At 32.7% G+C, this 15,353-nt stretch overlaps 1 protein-coding gene across 3 annotated transcripts in view; it reads left to right on the top strand.

The window, feature by feature from the left end:
- The window catches only part of LOC135846235 (cytochrome P450 4C1), a 37,472-nt gene that overhangs the window by 5,583 nt on the left and 16,536 nt on the right, over nucleotides 1-15,353 (top strand). For all 3 annotated transcript variants that reach the window (XM_065365214.1, XM_065365213.1, XM_065365215.1), the window contains 4 exons: nucleotides 4,125-4,297; nucleotides 11,377-11,483; nucleotides 12,191-12,281; nucleotides 12,798-12,983. In XM_065365214.1, coding sequence (XP_065221286.1) covers nucleotides 4,125-4,297; nucleotides 11,377-11,483; nucleotides 12,191-12,281; nucleotides 12,798-12,983 — 557 coding nt within the window. The remainder of the gene's footprint in view (nucleotides 1-4,124; nucleotides 4,298-11,376; nucleotides 11,484-12,190; nucleotides 12,282-12,797; nucleotides 12,984-15,353) is intronic.

The raw sequence follows: 15,353 nt of genomic DNA, 5'->3' as shown, positions 1-15,353 counted from the left end.
CTTCCCCTCCCTCTCAGTTTCATTTTGCATCAGATGATTTTTCACGTTAGTAAATTTATGCATTGCTTCCAATTTTCAGATCAGAAAAGCAATTTTGTTATTTACACAGTTATACCTATTCGATATTTTAGAATACCTATCCTACTTTCTAACAGATTAATTTGATGACTGAAAAACACCTGCTAAATAAAATGTAGATATTTATGTACAATTGATTCATTTATTTTTTATACAAACCTAACTATTGTACCTACCTAATTGGTGAAAAATTATTTTAAATTCAAATTATTAGATAGATAGATATAAATACTACGATGATTAAGAAACTGATGACTATTTTTTTTTTTTTAATTTCGAATGTGATCATAATTTAAAATTCGTCAAGCTCAAGTTTTGTTTAAAGTGAAACTGAAGAGAGAAATTTGAAATTACATATTTCAAGATTTCAAAATGATCTAGCAAAAAATGTCATCACACCTCGATTTACCTATCACCATCAGGACGGAAATCTGATTTTCTACGTTGAATAAATTCTAAAAATTTCTCCTCCCTAAATCCCCACCTGAAATGAAAACCAATACTTACTCTATGCTTTTTAAGGAATAAATCAAAAATTTTGATCTAAAAATTGAAGGTAAAGTTGCGTACCTAGCCTTATATATAGGTACGTTATCTACTATTTTGCTCTGTGAGGTAATCTAAATCAATGTAAACTCTTTGTTTTTTCCTCAGTGGTTCTAAAACATCGTAAAATATGATAAGTACATACCTAAGTACATAGTTAGTTGTTTCAAACGATCTCATCAGTGAAAATCAATGTTACATTTATTTATCATTTTTGACCTCTTCCTATTGAACTATTTACATGGACTTAAAAATCAAGTCAAGTTCCCTGATTCATCTCAATTTATTTTTACATGTTCTTTCCGATAGTCTAGTGAAATAACCACCATCATTTTCGTACTTCAGTTCTGATTTTCTAGGAAGGTAAGCAAAGAAGTCTCGTAATTTTCACTCTTTTGCGACTCCTTGCCAAACTGTTGAACTTTGTTGGCTCGTATCTTGAAACTGTTAAAGCTTTGAATTTTGAGAAAATTTGTTCGTGAGATTCCTTCTAATAAAAGTAAATCTTTTGCAATAAAAACCCAATTTTTGAAATAAGATTTTCACACCCTTGGGGAAACTAGGATCCTTAATTTCAACCAAATTTGAAAAAAGTTGCCCCCAAAACATAATATGGATTTTTTAGATTTTCTTTTTTATCATTTTTAAAATTTAGCTCAACCAACTTTCAACTTTGAAAAATTTCTAAAAAAAATAAGAACATTTCGAATCATCTTTGAATTTTTCAATTTTTCTTCTGATGACGCAAAGTCATTTACAAAAAGGAGTGTATTGATGAATATTTCTGCAGATACAATTTTTCTCTTCAGTTGAAAAAAAAAATGAGAAAAAATCATTGGCTGATAAAACGATCGTTTTCGAAAACTTCCAAAACAGAGAATACCTATGGGAGGGAGGGAAGAGGTATGAAGGGATACATTTGGGTCATTCTACGTCAAATCAGCCCAGCTAATTTTGATTTATATAGGTCCTCAGATTTTTCTTAAACCTTATTTGTTAGTAAATTCCCGATTCTTCAGAATATTGGGAAAGAAAAAAAAATCGCTATAATTGTCTTCCAACCTGCTTGGGAAAAGTGGAGTGGGATTTCTTATTTTTCAGTTGTTTAAATTTCTCGACATGATGCCCAATTTGGACTTGAATTGCTTGGGGCTGCTCCAACTATAATACAAAATCTACTCTTCAGATGTTCAGGAGATTTGTTGCTCTATTTTTTTGCTTTTAGGTACCATCGATTCCAGAATTTTGTGAACCCCCCCCCCCCCCCCCTAATTCAAATTGGCGAGAGCCAATGAACGTTTCGCATGCGTAGAATAATTTTTAAAAAAACACGAGCAAATATTCGTATTCAACTCTACCAAAAATTTAATAATCCATCGCACAGCTACTCGTACTTCAATTTTTAGGAAATTTGGCAAGCATTAGAACGCTGAAAGGAGGAGGGGGGCGAATCATAAAAATAAGTTTTTATTTGTGATCAACCCCCTCCAAAACCTAAAAAATGATATATTATCTCGTGATTTTTTTCAATTTTTTGGAAATTTTGGGAAACCAATAGGGAGGGGCCGTATGAGGGGTTTTAAAAAATGATTCAATATTTGTGTTCGGTGCTCTTGAATACACATGAAACAATACGTCACACGATATTTAACATTTTTTAATACCTATTTTTACCAAAATTTTGAGGCTCCTTGCCTACTCCCTCCTTCCTCCTCCCTCTATGATAGCCGTGGGCCCGCAAAAGGATCAATTGCACCCCCTGCTAATCCTCCGGGACAACTTTTTTCTTAAATCATGAGTGCTAAGGAAGATTTCTAGCACTTCTCCTCAAAAAAAAAAAAAAACATGGCCCTACTCGCAAAATGGCGGTCATTTTGATTGACAGGTCATCCGAAATCGCAGATTTTGCGTTCCAACATAGTGCTTGCACGAAATTTTTTAAACCTTACAAAAGTAGATCGAAAGAGCAAGTAAAAATTCATCATCTGACAAAATTTGAAGTGCTAAAGTGCCTTTTTCGATTTTTGGTGAATTTTTGAAAATCAAATTAAGGCCAAAAATGAAGGGAAAAATCAAAATCTTACCAAATTGACCTAGAAAGCTGAAATTTGGGATATACCCTATTTTCGACCTGACAAATCAATAGGAAACTGTTTCAGACCGTTTAGGGTGGTTCTGGAGCCTCCAGCAGATTTTTGAAACTTGAAATTCACACAAAATTTCATCAAATAGAGTTGGAAAGACGAAATTTATTCTGCAAACTGATTTCAAGACGCTACGAAGTCGACTGCAGGTGGATTTCAAGTCGTTTTGGAGTCTCCAGCGACTTTTTGAAAATTCCAGATTTTTGAAACTTGAAATATTTTAACAAAATTTCATCAAATAAAGTTAGAAAACCGAAATTTTCCAAGCAAATTCAATTTTAAAACCTATCCATAAGCCAGACTGATTTGACAATTAACATGGAAATGGTCCATTTGAAAAAATCTGTTGAGAAATGATTTCAAAATGCAAGAAATATTTTCAATGATTATTCTCGTTAGATCAAAAATCACCATCAATATTTTGGATTGAATTTTAATAAAATTGTTTCAATTTTTTTTTCAACTTATCAAATTGAAATACGATGAGTGAAAAAGTTGAAAAATTTAGTCAGATGGGGAAAGAAGAAATTACAAGGTTGATGAAACCTATAAGTACTTTGGTATATACTGATAACAATATTGTTTCTATTACGCTAGAAACTTTTTCATCAATCTGTTTACTCTTTTTTATTACAAAATTTCGATGTTTATTTTGTTCATTCAACTCAGCTTTCTCAAGTAAACATTGAAACCGTATACCTATCTACGGTTCGTGTATAATGGAACTTCCCCGTCCTAACTTCTTATCTTTGTAATTTAATACCAATTATTTTAGATAACGAATTCTACATAGTATGTAGGTTTCGATAATTTTCTGACGAAGCGACCAATTAATTAATTCAACATCAGCTGTAAAATTATGATTGAGAAAATTTATAGTGAAAAATACTACGAGTTGAGTGACCGAGAATCTAAACGTTGTTTGGTATTTTAAAATCATCTTATCAACTCGTGAATTATTGAGTAATTCAGTGGGTAAATCGGTTATAAATTAATTACACCGATGGCTCATTAACGTACATTTCTTCAATTTTTTCAAGGTAGGTAGTAAGTGTATTTGGTTCACGGATGTTTGCTGAACCTGTACAAAATTTTCGGCGTCGACTGCAGCAATCTGAAACTGATAAAAAATATCGATTAATATCCGTTCAATGTTTCATTTAAATGTTTTACTTGTATCATTTAATTTAGTCTACCTACCTACCGTTCATTTCCTTTTAATTATTAGGTACCTATATAGGTAGTCGTATTTTTGAAATTATAGTACCTAATAGTTTTAGTTTGGCCCACGTATTTGAATCTGATCCAGATAATATGTATAGACCTTGTGCTAATGAATTTTCAATTTGTTTACAGGATGGATCTCGTTCTAACAACGTTAATAAGTATTCTAATCATCATACCTCTGTATTACTTTTTGAAAGCGCACAATAAAAAGCAGAGGATAGCCAAATACATAGATAAATTACCGGGCCCAAAAGCGATGCCATTATTTGGCAACGTTTTACAGTTGAAAGTCGCTCGAAATAGTGAGTATATTTGAATTTTCACCGTTTTATATAGCAATGTAACTCGAATATATTTTTTCTCTCAAATTCCAGAACAGTAACAGATACATTATATATTATGCTAAATATATTCATGTGTTTATAATAGAAGAAATATTACACGAATCGTTAATCTCGGCGAAATAAATTCCGCTCGCCTTTTTCGTTGCTAGTATTTCAAAACAAAAAGATGAACATCCGAGGATGCACACGATCGTGTGATACGTTTTATCATTCGCGTAAATTATAAAATCTGACCTATTTTATAAGTCTATACTCGTAGTAAATGGAAGTACTAATTTTATACCAGGGCTATGAAAATGGCCACACGATGAAAACCGGAAAACTTAATATTGGTACTTTGGCGGGCTACACAGTACAGCATTAATGGCATTTAATGAAACAGAACCGATATTCGGCTCGAAAAGAAATGCAAACATCGTCGACGAAAAATATTCGCCTCCTTCGCGCGCACTTCGTCGCCCTATCTGCCGTATTAAAATATTAATCAAGTTAATTCGCGAAAATTGCTAATTTCTAAAAACAACCGTAGAATAAAGAAGAAAAAATATAAATTTTATACCAAAGTTAATTAAAGTTGAACGCGTTTTTTTTGGTTACCGTTATTACAGTTCTACTATCGTGTTTTACTGCGGGCGCATTTTAATCAGAAAAATAAGCTCAACAAGCTGTATAGTATACCGCTAAGACTAAACTTTTTTCCTACTTTTATTTTCTCTCGATAACGATTAAGCCTTTTTATAAAAGCAAAAAACATCCGGCAAATTAAAAATTTCAACCGTAAATCTCTTATAATATTTCCAAACGTTCGATATTCATGCTTATGTAGGTATCCAGCACCAGTCTTACCAAATTACATAACTCGCCTTGCTTTTTAATTTTCAGCTATTTTTTAATCAAGTTTTAAAAATAGTCCAACACGGTATCTTTTTCACTGGTTTGTGACCTTTTTTTTTCTCCCCAACACCTTTGAGAATTTATGTATTTTAGTACACGTTCGTGTTTGGAATTACCTACCAATAAGAGAGACGTGGTTTGGTGCAGATTACCTACTTACATAGGTATCTGCCTTTTTCGTTAATACAACTAACTTTAATTAGAGGAATAGTGCACCTGATCGGTTTCGTGTTTAATGAACATTGATAAACATTATATATGTACAAGTTGAACTTATTAGAATTATTATCCTAAGGCACTTTTCAAATTTCATATGTTTGTCTGACGAAAAACATATCTGAGTACTTACATTATGTAGGTAGAGGTATTGGTAGGTATATTCGTTCGTGTACCTACCTCTACCGTAAACTATTTTCAACATGAGCTTGTTCACTTGTTTAAATTTTCCCTTTTGCAACATTCTAACAATTGTTTCAACTTATTACGAAGTATATTTTATTAGTCGTGCTTGTTAAATTTCCTAATGAAAAGTTGAGCTTTTCGAGCAGTTGAACGAGATTTAGATTTGGTCTTGTTTGCGAAAGGTTTCCATGCAAGTGTAGGAAATTTTCCATTAGGTTCGCGACCCTGTTTATTACATGAAATGAGTTGGCCTGTTGAACTGATACGCACGTAGATATTTTCCATTTCGTGAATCGACTTTATTTTTTAAAAGATGGAAACTTTTTTTTTTGTTATTTATTTACTTATATTTTCATTAAACTGTCTAAAAATATTTCAGCTTGTAGTTTGAATTATTTCGCAACAGAAAATTGATAATTTGAAGGTCAGGATCAGGGTACTTTTGAACTGAAATTTTTAAAGCGATCTTACATTTTTTATGAAGCACAAGGCCCACACATTCCATTTTGTGCTCTTTTCACCATAGGTATCTTTTCTCGTTCGTTTTGAATATGGAACCATAAAAGTAAACAAGGAGCAAACTAGCAAAGTATTACATTGTGGGTCATTCCATGTCAATTCGACCCAGCTTTTTGAGTCATGTCTTTCGATTTCGCTCAACTTTTTTTTTACAATATCTACCCACCCAGTAAGTAAGAAACCTGCAATCAGTTTGGTCCCACCCCCCTCAGGGGGCGGGTGGGGGCTTCCATTATTTTCACATTGTTTCGAGGTACTCAACTTCAGCAGCGCATTCCTCCGAAGCTATGATACATTGATCAAAACTGATTTCACAGTTCGAACGAGCATTGAATTTTAAATTTTTTAAGCATTTTGAAATTTGCAAAAGTTGAAAGTTGAACTTTCAAATTGAAAGTTCAAATTTCAAACTGGCGCTGTAAGTGGGAGCTACCATTTAAAAATCTGAAAAAATGACCATCGATGTATCTTTTGATGCTTTTTTGAAATATCTTATTTTCAAGATGGGATCTCTCAATTTGGGGGGAATACCCCCACCACCAATTTTGGGCAAAACTTTCGAAAAAAAAACTGGGGCATGTGACATATTGAATTGTATGTTTTTGGTGACGTTGAACACGAATATGACGTCAGATTTTTGATTGGACCCCATCCACGGCCCCCAGCACTTCCCCAAAGGTGGTAAATGTCGAAAAAAATGATTCCATTCGTGTGACATATGAAATAGCATGTTTTTGGTGACGCTGAATTCGAATATGGTGTCAGATTTTGAATTGGACCTTATCCACGGCCCCCAGCACCTCCCCAAAGGGGTAAAAGTCAAAAAAATGGTTTCATTCGTGTGACACATGAAATAGTATGTTTTCGATATCGCTGAACACGAATATAGCCTTAGATTTTCAAATTGCCTCACCCATGGCCTCCAAAACCTCCCTAAATAGGTAAAAGTCCAACAATTTCATATGTCACACGAATGAAACCATTTTTTTGACTTTTACCCCTTTGGGGAGGTGCTGGGGGCCGTGGATAAGGTCCAATTCAAAATCTGACACCATATTCGAATTCAGCGTCACCAAAAACATGCTATTTCATATGTCACACGAATGGAATCATTTTTTTTCGACATTTACCCCCTTTGGGGAGGTGCTGGGGGCCGTGGATGGGGTCCAATCAAAAATCTGACGTCATATTCGTGTTCAACGTCACCAAAAACATACAATTCAATATGTCACATGCCCCAGTTTTTTTTTCGAAAGTTTTGCCCAAAATTGGTGGTGGGGGTACTCCCCCCAAATTGAGAGATCCCATCTTGAAAATAAGATATTTCAAAAAAGCATCAAAAGATACATCGATGGTAATTTTTTCAGATTTTTAAATGGTAGCTCCCACTTACAGCGCCAGTTTGAAATTTGAACTTTCAATTGGAAAGTTCAACTTTCAACTTTTGCACATTTCAAAATGCTTAAAAAATTCAAATTTCAATGCCCGTTTGAACTATGAAATCAGTTTTGATCAATATATCATCGCTTCGAAGATGGAATGACCCAAGTGCTATTTCATAGTCTACTCAATATTGTGACCTAAGAACTGGAAGAGAGAGAGGAATTCATTTTACTAGCACGAATATTTTCATGTTGTAAAATTGAAAATGTATTGAAAAAGTGATTAGGTATCACCAATCGTTATGGAAGGTTGGATCCTGGTTTTAAAATTTCAAAAATGAAAAAATAACTACTTACGTAATTTACGATGTAAATACTGTCTCTTTTTTTCAAATTTTCAAATTGTCGTTGAGCATGAATAAAAACCACTATAAAGTCTTCAGAGAAATAGAAAAATGCGAAAAAATGCTATTAAAAATGCATATGGTTTTAAAACCACTGTCTTGAATGACTTAGGTGCCCAAATTTAGGAAGTTTTAAACATACGCAATTCGTCGGAGTTTTTCGGTCTTCACTGTTCTGGAAGCTGAAAAATGATTCTACTTTTCCAAAAATCGAATAAAAAATGCAAAAACGACCTTACCTACTCTAGTCCTCATTTTTTTAGTACTCACTTGTTCGAAACAATGTCTTACCAAGTTCCTTAGGTTTCTGAATTTATGTTCTGCATTATTATGGGGGGGGGGGAGAGAGGCTCAATCACTGGTTGCAGTATTTCCAAAAAAAAAAAACAAAAAAAAATACTCAATGAATTTCCAATAAAGAACTTCTCCTGATTTTCTGTTACACCATAAAAACGGTTAATTTTCATACATTTTGATGACAAAACGACCAAAAAATGCGTGTACAATGTTACAAAAAACGATAGATTTTAGATTTAATCTACCACCGCCCCCCTCTCAATCGTCAGATTTTTATATTTGAATACCTGACTCATTCAAAAACTTCGATGTAACTTACTTATCTAAAATAGTTTCAAGTTTTACGCTAAATTTGAAAATCAAGATCGGTTTTTTATTTCGATATACCCTTAGTGGAGTTCTCAAGCCCCTGAATTGAATACAAGTTAGGAAAATGGGCAACTTTCTGTATATTAACACCACTTAAAACATTTTCTTGAGATTTCCTACCCCCTCCCAGACCACCTTATTTTCGCCGTTCTGTCTCCTTTCTTCTCAAGAAATTGCCAACAGAAATCTCAATCCGTAAAATATTTTCGAACTGGACAAAGCTAAATCGACAAAGTCCTAAAAACATATAGGCTAATCACCAGCCAAAATTTTCCAGTGCTGAAAAATCGTTGGTACAAAAATACGAAAGAATTAAAAATTTCACCAAATTAACTTGAGAAGCTGAGATTTTATATGTTTCTTAAATTTGGCTCCTCCTTCCCCTCCCCGAAATTGTTTGGAAACTGTTTCGAAGAATTTTTTGAGCATTTATGGAACCTCCCGCAGATTTTTGTAATTTCTTAAAATACCCAATAATGTTGGAAAACTGAAATTAATTTTGGACCCTAATTTCAACATGCTGAGTAGATCGGGAGAGATTTCAGGCCATTCTGAGATCTCCAGCCATATTTTGGAAATTCTAGATTCTCAAAAAAATGTCGTAAAAGTTGTCCATTGACTGATGCTTGTTAATGACCTAGGTACATTACTTGATGGATTACACACAATTTTTCTATCTGATTTACTTACATACAAACGTTCATTTTTCTTGGTTAGTTTGGTGAAATTTTGATTTTTTTGCATTTAAAACGTGAAAGTTTGGCTGGTGATGTAAATAATAGATATCTACATATTTTTGCATGCTCTTTTTATTTTTGAAATTGTTCATTTTTCTGTTGATGAAGAAAAAAATTGAACATAAAATTGTGAATTTATTGATTTTTTTTATTTACAAAAATAATGCTGGAGAGTAATAGATTTTCACATTTCCCTTCCTCCTCACCCCCCCACAATTATTGAAAATTCATGTAGTTAAATATAAGTAGATTCCAAAGTCCTTCTTTTCAATTCCAAGTTTCAGGCTCTACGTGTATGTATTTATTTCCTACCCATTTCGCTATTTCAAACGTTACAGAGACCTTTATATAAAATGAAGGAGGAACTAGAAAATTTCCAAAATTATCAAGGTTGATATGAAAATGACTTGTTAAATTTTCAACTTCATGAGCCCATTTCAAGTTGAAGAATAGTTTAGGTAGGTACTTCTGTTTCTGTACTGCATTTTAGGAGTTTTTGAAAATGATTATAAAATTGTATTTTTGAATGACTCTCACGGTAGAGGAAAATTGACCCCATGGAGTGAAAACAACTGTGCGACAATCATTTCAATAATTTACTCAAAAAATGAGACTTTGGATTTTAAAAATTTCAATACGAAGGACTTGTTCACTTTCCTCTTTTTTTCAGCAAAAATATTTTCTGGGAACTAGATGCCTTTGAAATTTGAGAAATTTTAAAATTGACAGTTAGAAATCAAACACTACTTTAAAATTTATTCGCTTCTGTGTGGAATGTTTTTCAAACTCCTGAATGACATTTCACAAATTGAAAATTACTTTTGAAATATTGTTTGTTCAAATGGGGAAGATTACATTATATTTTGTTCAATTTTTCCAGCGCTTTTTTTCTCACCTAATTGAAATTAAATTCCATTGGAAACTGATCGTTGGTGTCAAAACATAGGTATCCAGTTAAATAATTTTGAAAAAATCGTGGTGGCTGGGCTCCATTCCACAGGCCCTCTTTCAATTTTTGCTGTAAAATTACGTACTTCTCAAATGGACTCGAGATGTTAAAATATGTTCAAATCGATAGCTTTGTAAAATTTTGATTTCGGTCATATTCATCTCCACCTTTAAAAATTTTTCTCACATTTGTATTGAAAAAAAAATGAAATTCATTTTGAAGCATTTTTATGCTGAAAAATTCTAGTTCTAGTAGGTAATTGCCCATAAAACAAAAACATGAATTGGTACACAGCTATTCTGCAGAGCTTCTTAGACATGATCTCATCAATAACTGAACCAATATTTTAAATATTGGCAATAAATTCAATAGAAAATCAATGCTTTTAGGTAGGTACTTACAATAAATTTTCTACATTTCTTTCTTTCTTTCAATAATAAGGTCCATTTTAACGTAGGTAACGTGTTACAAATAGTGAAATAATTTTCACATAGATACCCAACTAAAATTTTATTTGTCAGTTTTTTACGTAGGTAGTTTCAATGAAACATTTTTGCAAATTTGTCGAAATAATTCAATGGGTATCTACAAAAAGAAAAACGAGCTGTGTTTGACATTTTTTATGACACACGACGATACCTATTAAATGTAAACTAGTACAATGAAATCCTCCCGAACACTCGAACAAAATTATCAGCATCAGCTGTAGTTGGATAAAATTTCAAAACACTTTCTCATTCAAAAAAGCAGCCTTCGTAAATCGATTCCTCACGTAAGAAAATTTCAAAATTGAGATTGAAAACGTGTTTAAAATATTCTGCTATTTATTGGAAGTTGCTTTTTGAAAGTTTAAAACATACGTCGGATACGTTCAACTTTAATTTATTACTCGGTCAAAGCTTCTGACGTTTATATAGAAACATATAAAAGACACACGAACTTGTTGATACGTAGCTTTCGATGAAAGGGTAACAGTAGATACTCGTAGGTAGAAATAGGGAAACTTCAACTGTCAAACTGTTTTTATAGCGTTATTTATACGTATCCTTGCGCTAATATTCGCGATTTTTTATTCGTGTTTCAGAATTGTTCAAAGTAATTGACCAAAGGACCAAACGATTCAGTCCATTGTTTCGTTCATGGGTTGGACCTGTACCTTTCGTCCATATCCTGAGACCGGAACACGCCGAGGTAAATTTTGAAAAAAAAAATGTAAAACAGGTACCTAGAAAACAAATTACGCGATGGGATTCGAGCTCGAGAATTGGTTAAATAGATTAAACGTACACTGGAGAGGAGAAAGAGGAATTTGCAAAATTATATTTTCAAAAAGAGCGATAAAGTTTTTCACGAGTAATAAATGTTATGAAATTATTTTTCTTAATTTTTCACAGGAAATTAAGAAAAGTAGACGTTTACACTTGGGTAATAAAGATCGTTGTAAAAATACCGGTTACTTGTGATAATTTTCTCTCTACTTTTTTTTTTTTTTTTTTGGAACGTTGGGGTAAAATAAAATAAATAAAAATTCGTGTAAATTAATAACATTTTACTGATCCGTTTAATATTTTGATTTCGAATGAAATTTGATACTTTCGTAATCAAAATTCGACTAATGAAATGATAATTGACTCCAAAGTATAGTTTAATTGTTGAGAAAAAAAAGAGAGTGATAATAAATTTCGACTTATGAGATGAGAGTATTTAATTCGCGAATGACAGCGAGAGGCACTTTTTAACGGACTTTATCGCACACCTTTGGGACATTGTCGGCGTCGTGATTTCAAGGTAAATTAAATGTCACGAACGAGTACAAAAATCAATTTACTTATCTTGGCAGTGCGTCTGTTAGGCACACGAATGAATTTAATTACTCTAAATTATGTTTTAATTTACAGATAATTATGAGCAGTTCGAAACATATCGAGAAATCTTTAACGTATAAGTTTCTGTACCCGTGGCTTGGTACTGGATTGTTAACGAGCTCTGGTGAGTTTGATTTGAAATATGATAAAGAGTGTGCCTCTTCTTACCCGCAATACCGATTCCGATATCGGTCTTTTATGTGGGGAGAATTGTTACGACGATAAATAAGCCATTAAGTCTGATTGATGGCATGAACTTTTTAAGCAGATTATACCGTCGGTCGTCGTTGATACCCCTACAACAAAATTCCAACATTCTTGCCAAGGTTATCTCCCTGTGTGGTAAACGCGACCTCCGCGAGCTTTTTCTTCATCTTTACATAAGGCGCGCCTTTTTATCGCCCATTATGCAATACGTTTCTTAACAACATGTAAACTTATGCATATTAGAAAATATTCAAATGATAGAGAAGTAGGTAAATGCCTACCTACTTTAAGCGTAGTTGTTATGCAAAATACGCTGTACGAGTACGCGAACTGAAGATGACGACGACGGTATAAACTGAAAGAAAAGGAATACTTATGTTTAAAAACAGTTTTCGAAATGTATAATTTTTAATTTTTCCATCTCGTGTTTCAGGCAGCAAATGGCACTCGCATCGTAAAATGATCACGCCGACTTTCCATTTCAAAATTTTAGATATTTTCTTCGAAGTTATGCAAGAAAAAGTTGATATTCTAGTCAATCGATTGAAAGAAAAATGCCACAAGCCACCCTTCGACGTTTACCCCTACATTACCTTATGCGCCTTGGATATTATTTGCGGTAAGAGAATACAATATGTCAACTCGTGGTTAGTTTTTGCAGTATGTATCTGACGATGGAGTGAATTGTGGTGCTATCTAAATGGTGAATAGTGTATGAGAATGGGAATTGTGAGAAATTATTCTGTTTGTAGTCGTTGCGTTGTCTAATGGAAAACCGAGTTCTATTAGAAGTCAGTAGATGTCGGTATAGTTTATGTTTTTTGACACGAAATGTTTGAAAAAAATTTGAAAGATGGACTCGATGAATTGAAAATTTGATTTTTGCGAAGTGAATTAGTTTAGAATACCTACTGGAGAAGAGAGGTGGGAATGTCAACACTGATTTCTCAAGCTGCTCTCAATTTCACACAGGAACCTCTCAATCACTCAGATATCAATAGATTTTTCTCATTTTTCGCCAAAGCTAACCGAAACAAAAAGGTTTATGCAGGCTAATGAAATAAATAATTCACAAAAACATCAAATTCTAAATAATGCCCGTCAAAAAATTACGATCCCACTGGTATTGCAATTTTTCAAAATACTCCAAAAATTGCTATCTATTGCCCTGGAAAACGTTTTTGATTAAGTTTCAACTATAATCAGGTTTCGAGGTCCAATTTTGATCCAGAGGGGTAAATACTATTTTTAAAACCCAAATTTTTCAAAAAAAAAAAAAAAAGGAACACTGTCAACAAAATGGATTGAGACTTGAGTAGCTGCAGTCATTTCATGAGGGAATTTTCCACTCTGATGCTATTACCTACACTATATCATCGCGTTTTGAGATCTCACATTCAACATGAGTGGAAAAAAGTGTGTGTTTTTTTTTTGTTGGAACTATTTAAGAATACAAAAAAAAAAAACTTTTCCTCGTTCTTGGTGAAAATGTCTCTCAAAATGCGACGACAAAGAAGGATATTACGGAGTTTTGGTCTCGGAATCACATTTTTAGGCATCATAAATGTTAAATAATTGTATCCCTTCTCCCTTATTTCGTCGCAAATGCAGAAAAAAAATTGTCGAATAGTACATATCAAAAACAATGTCTCGAAAAATCCAAAATTCATGCAACTTTCAAAACTGTTACTTTAGGTACGGAATGAGAACCAAAAAATTGACAAAAAATTACCTTTGAAAAATATACGTAGATACCTATACAGGGTTGGTATCTGGTGAGTGAATGTCAAAACTTCAGATTTAGATACAGCCGGGTAGGACTTGAAAAAAACGATAGATGGATAAGTTGCCTACCTTTAAAATTTAAGGGGCAACCGAAATTTGAAAAAAATTGCGAAAAACGTATTTTTGACCTTGAGAATTGGCAATACTTACTTTGGAAAATAAACAAATTTGGTCATCTTGAATTTTTGTCCAACTTTGAAGCTGAAGAAGGGTCTAAAAATATGTATTTTAGAAGAAAAAATTGAGAAAAACGTGTTTTTGACCTTAGGAATAGGCAGCACTTTGGAATAATAAACAAATTTGATAACTAAGAATTTTTGCTTAACTTTGAAGTTGAAGGGGCTAGAAATATTTTAGAAGAAAAAATTGAGGACTACTTTGGAAAATAAACAAATTTTGTTATTATGGATTTTTGTCAAACTTGGAAATGGCAGGAGTCAGAAATATTTTATTTTTTTTTAAATATCTATGTACCTTTAATTTTAAGATATTTCTGACCCCTTAAATTTAAAAGTTGGGCAAAAATTTACAATGACAAAATTTGTTTATTTTCCATAGTACTGCCCATTCCCAAGGTCAAAAATACGTTTTTCGCATTTTTTTTTTTTTTTCAAAGCTCGGTTGCCCCTCAAATTTCAAAGATGGGCAACTTATCCATCATCTTTCTTTTCATGTCGTTCACCAAAAAACGAAAAAAAAACGCCCCCCCCCCAGAATTTTGCCCAACATGTCTTCTTCAATAAAAATGTAAAAAAATAAAAAGTTTTGAAAATTGGCATTATGATTTCAAATTCAATTTTTTTTAAATTTTGAATTCTATTTTATATGAAAAATCATTCAAAATTGTGCAAAAATTGACCCATAACATAAGAAAAAAAAGATCAAAAACTTAAAGGAAGGTTAATCTTGATTGTAGGAAAACCAACTTTAAATCATCTGTAATGTCCTTTTAAAATCAAAAAGTTTCGTGAAAATTATCAGTCTACCTACCTATTCAAAACATTTTTGGAAAAGAAAATCATCATTTTAAAAAACTACCTATCTACTTACTCATTTCAAAATCTACAGGTTGAAAATCGGCTATTAAATCGAAAAAAAAAAAAAAATTCTAAAAAGAGGTTCGAAATTAGTTCAAAGTCGTCAAGATGGAAGAACTGTTTGGAAACAATTTCAAAACCGATTAAAAATTTTCAAAAAATGCATC

Source organism: Planococcus citri, chromosome 5 (genome assembly GCF_950023065.1).
Source record: "Planococcus citri chromosome 5, ihPlaCitr1.1, whole genome shotgun sequence".
Taxonomy (NCBI): Eukaryota; Metazoa; Arthropoda; class Insecta; order Hemiptera; family Pseudococcidae; genus Planococcus; species Planococcus citri.
The sequence above is the reverse complement of the archived record's forward strand: the minus strand, read 5'-3'. Positions and strand labels throughout refer to the sequence as shown.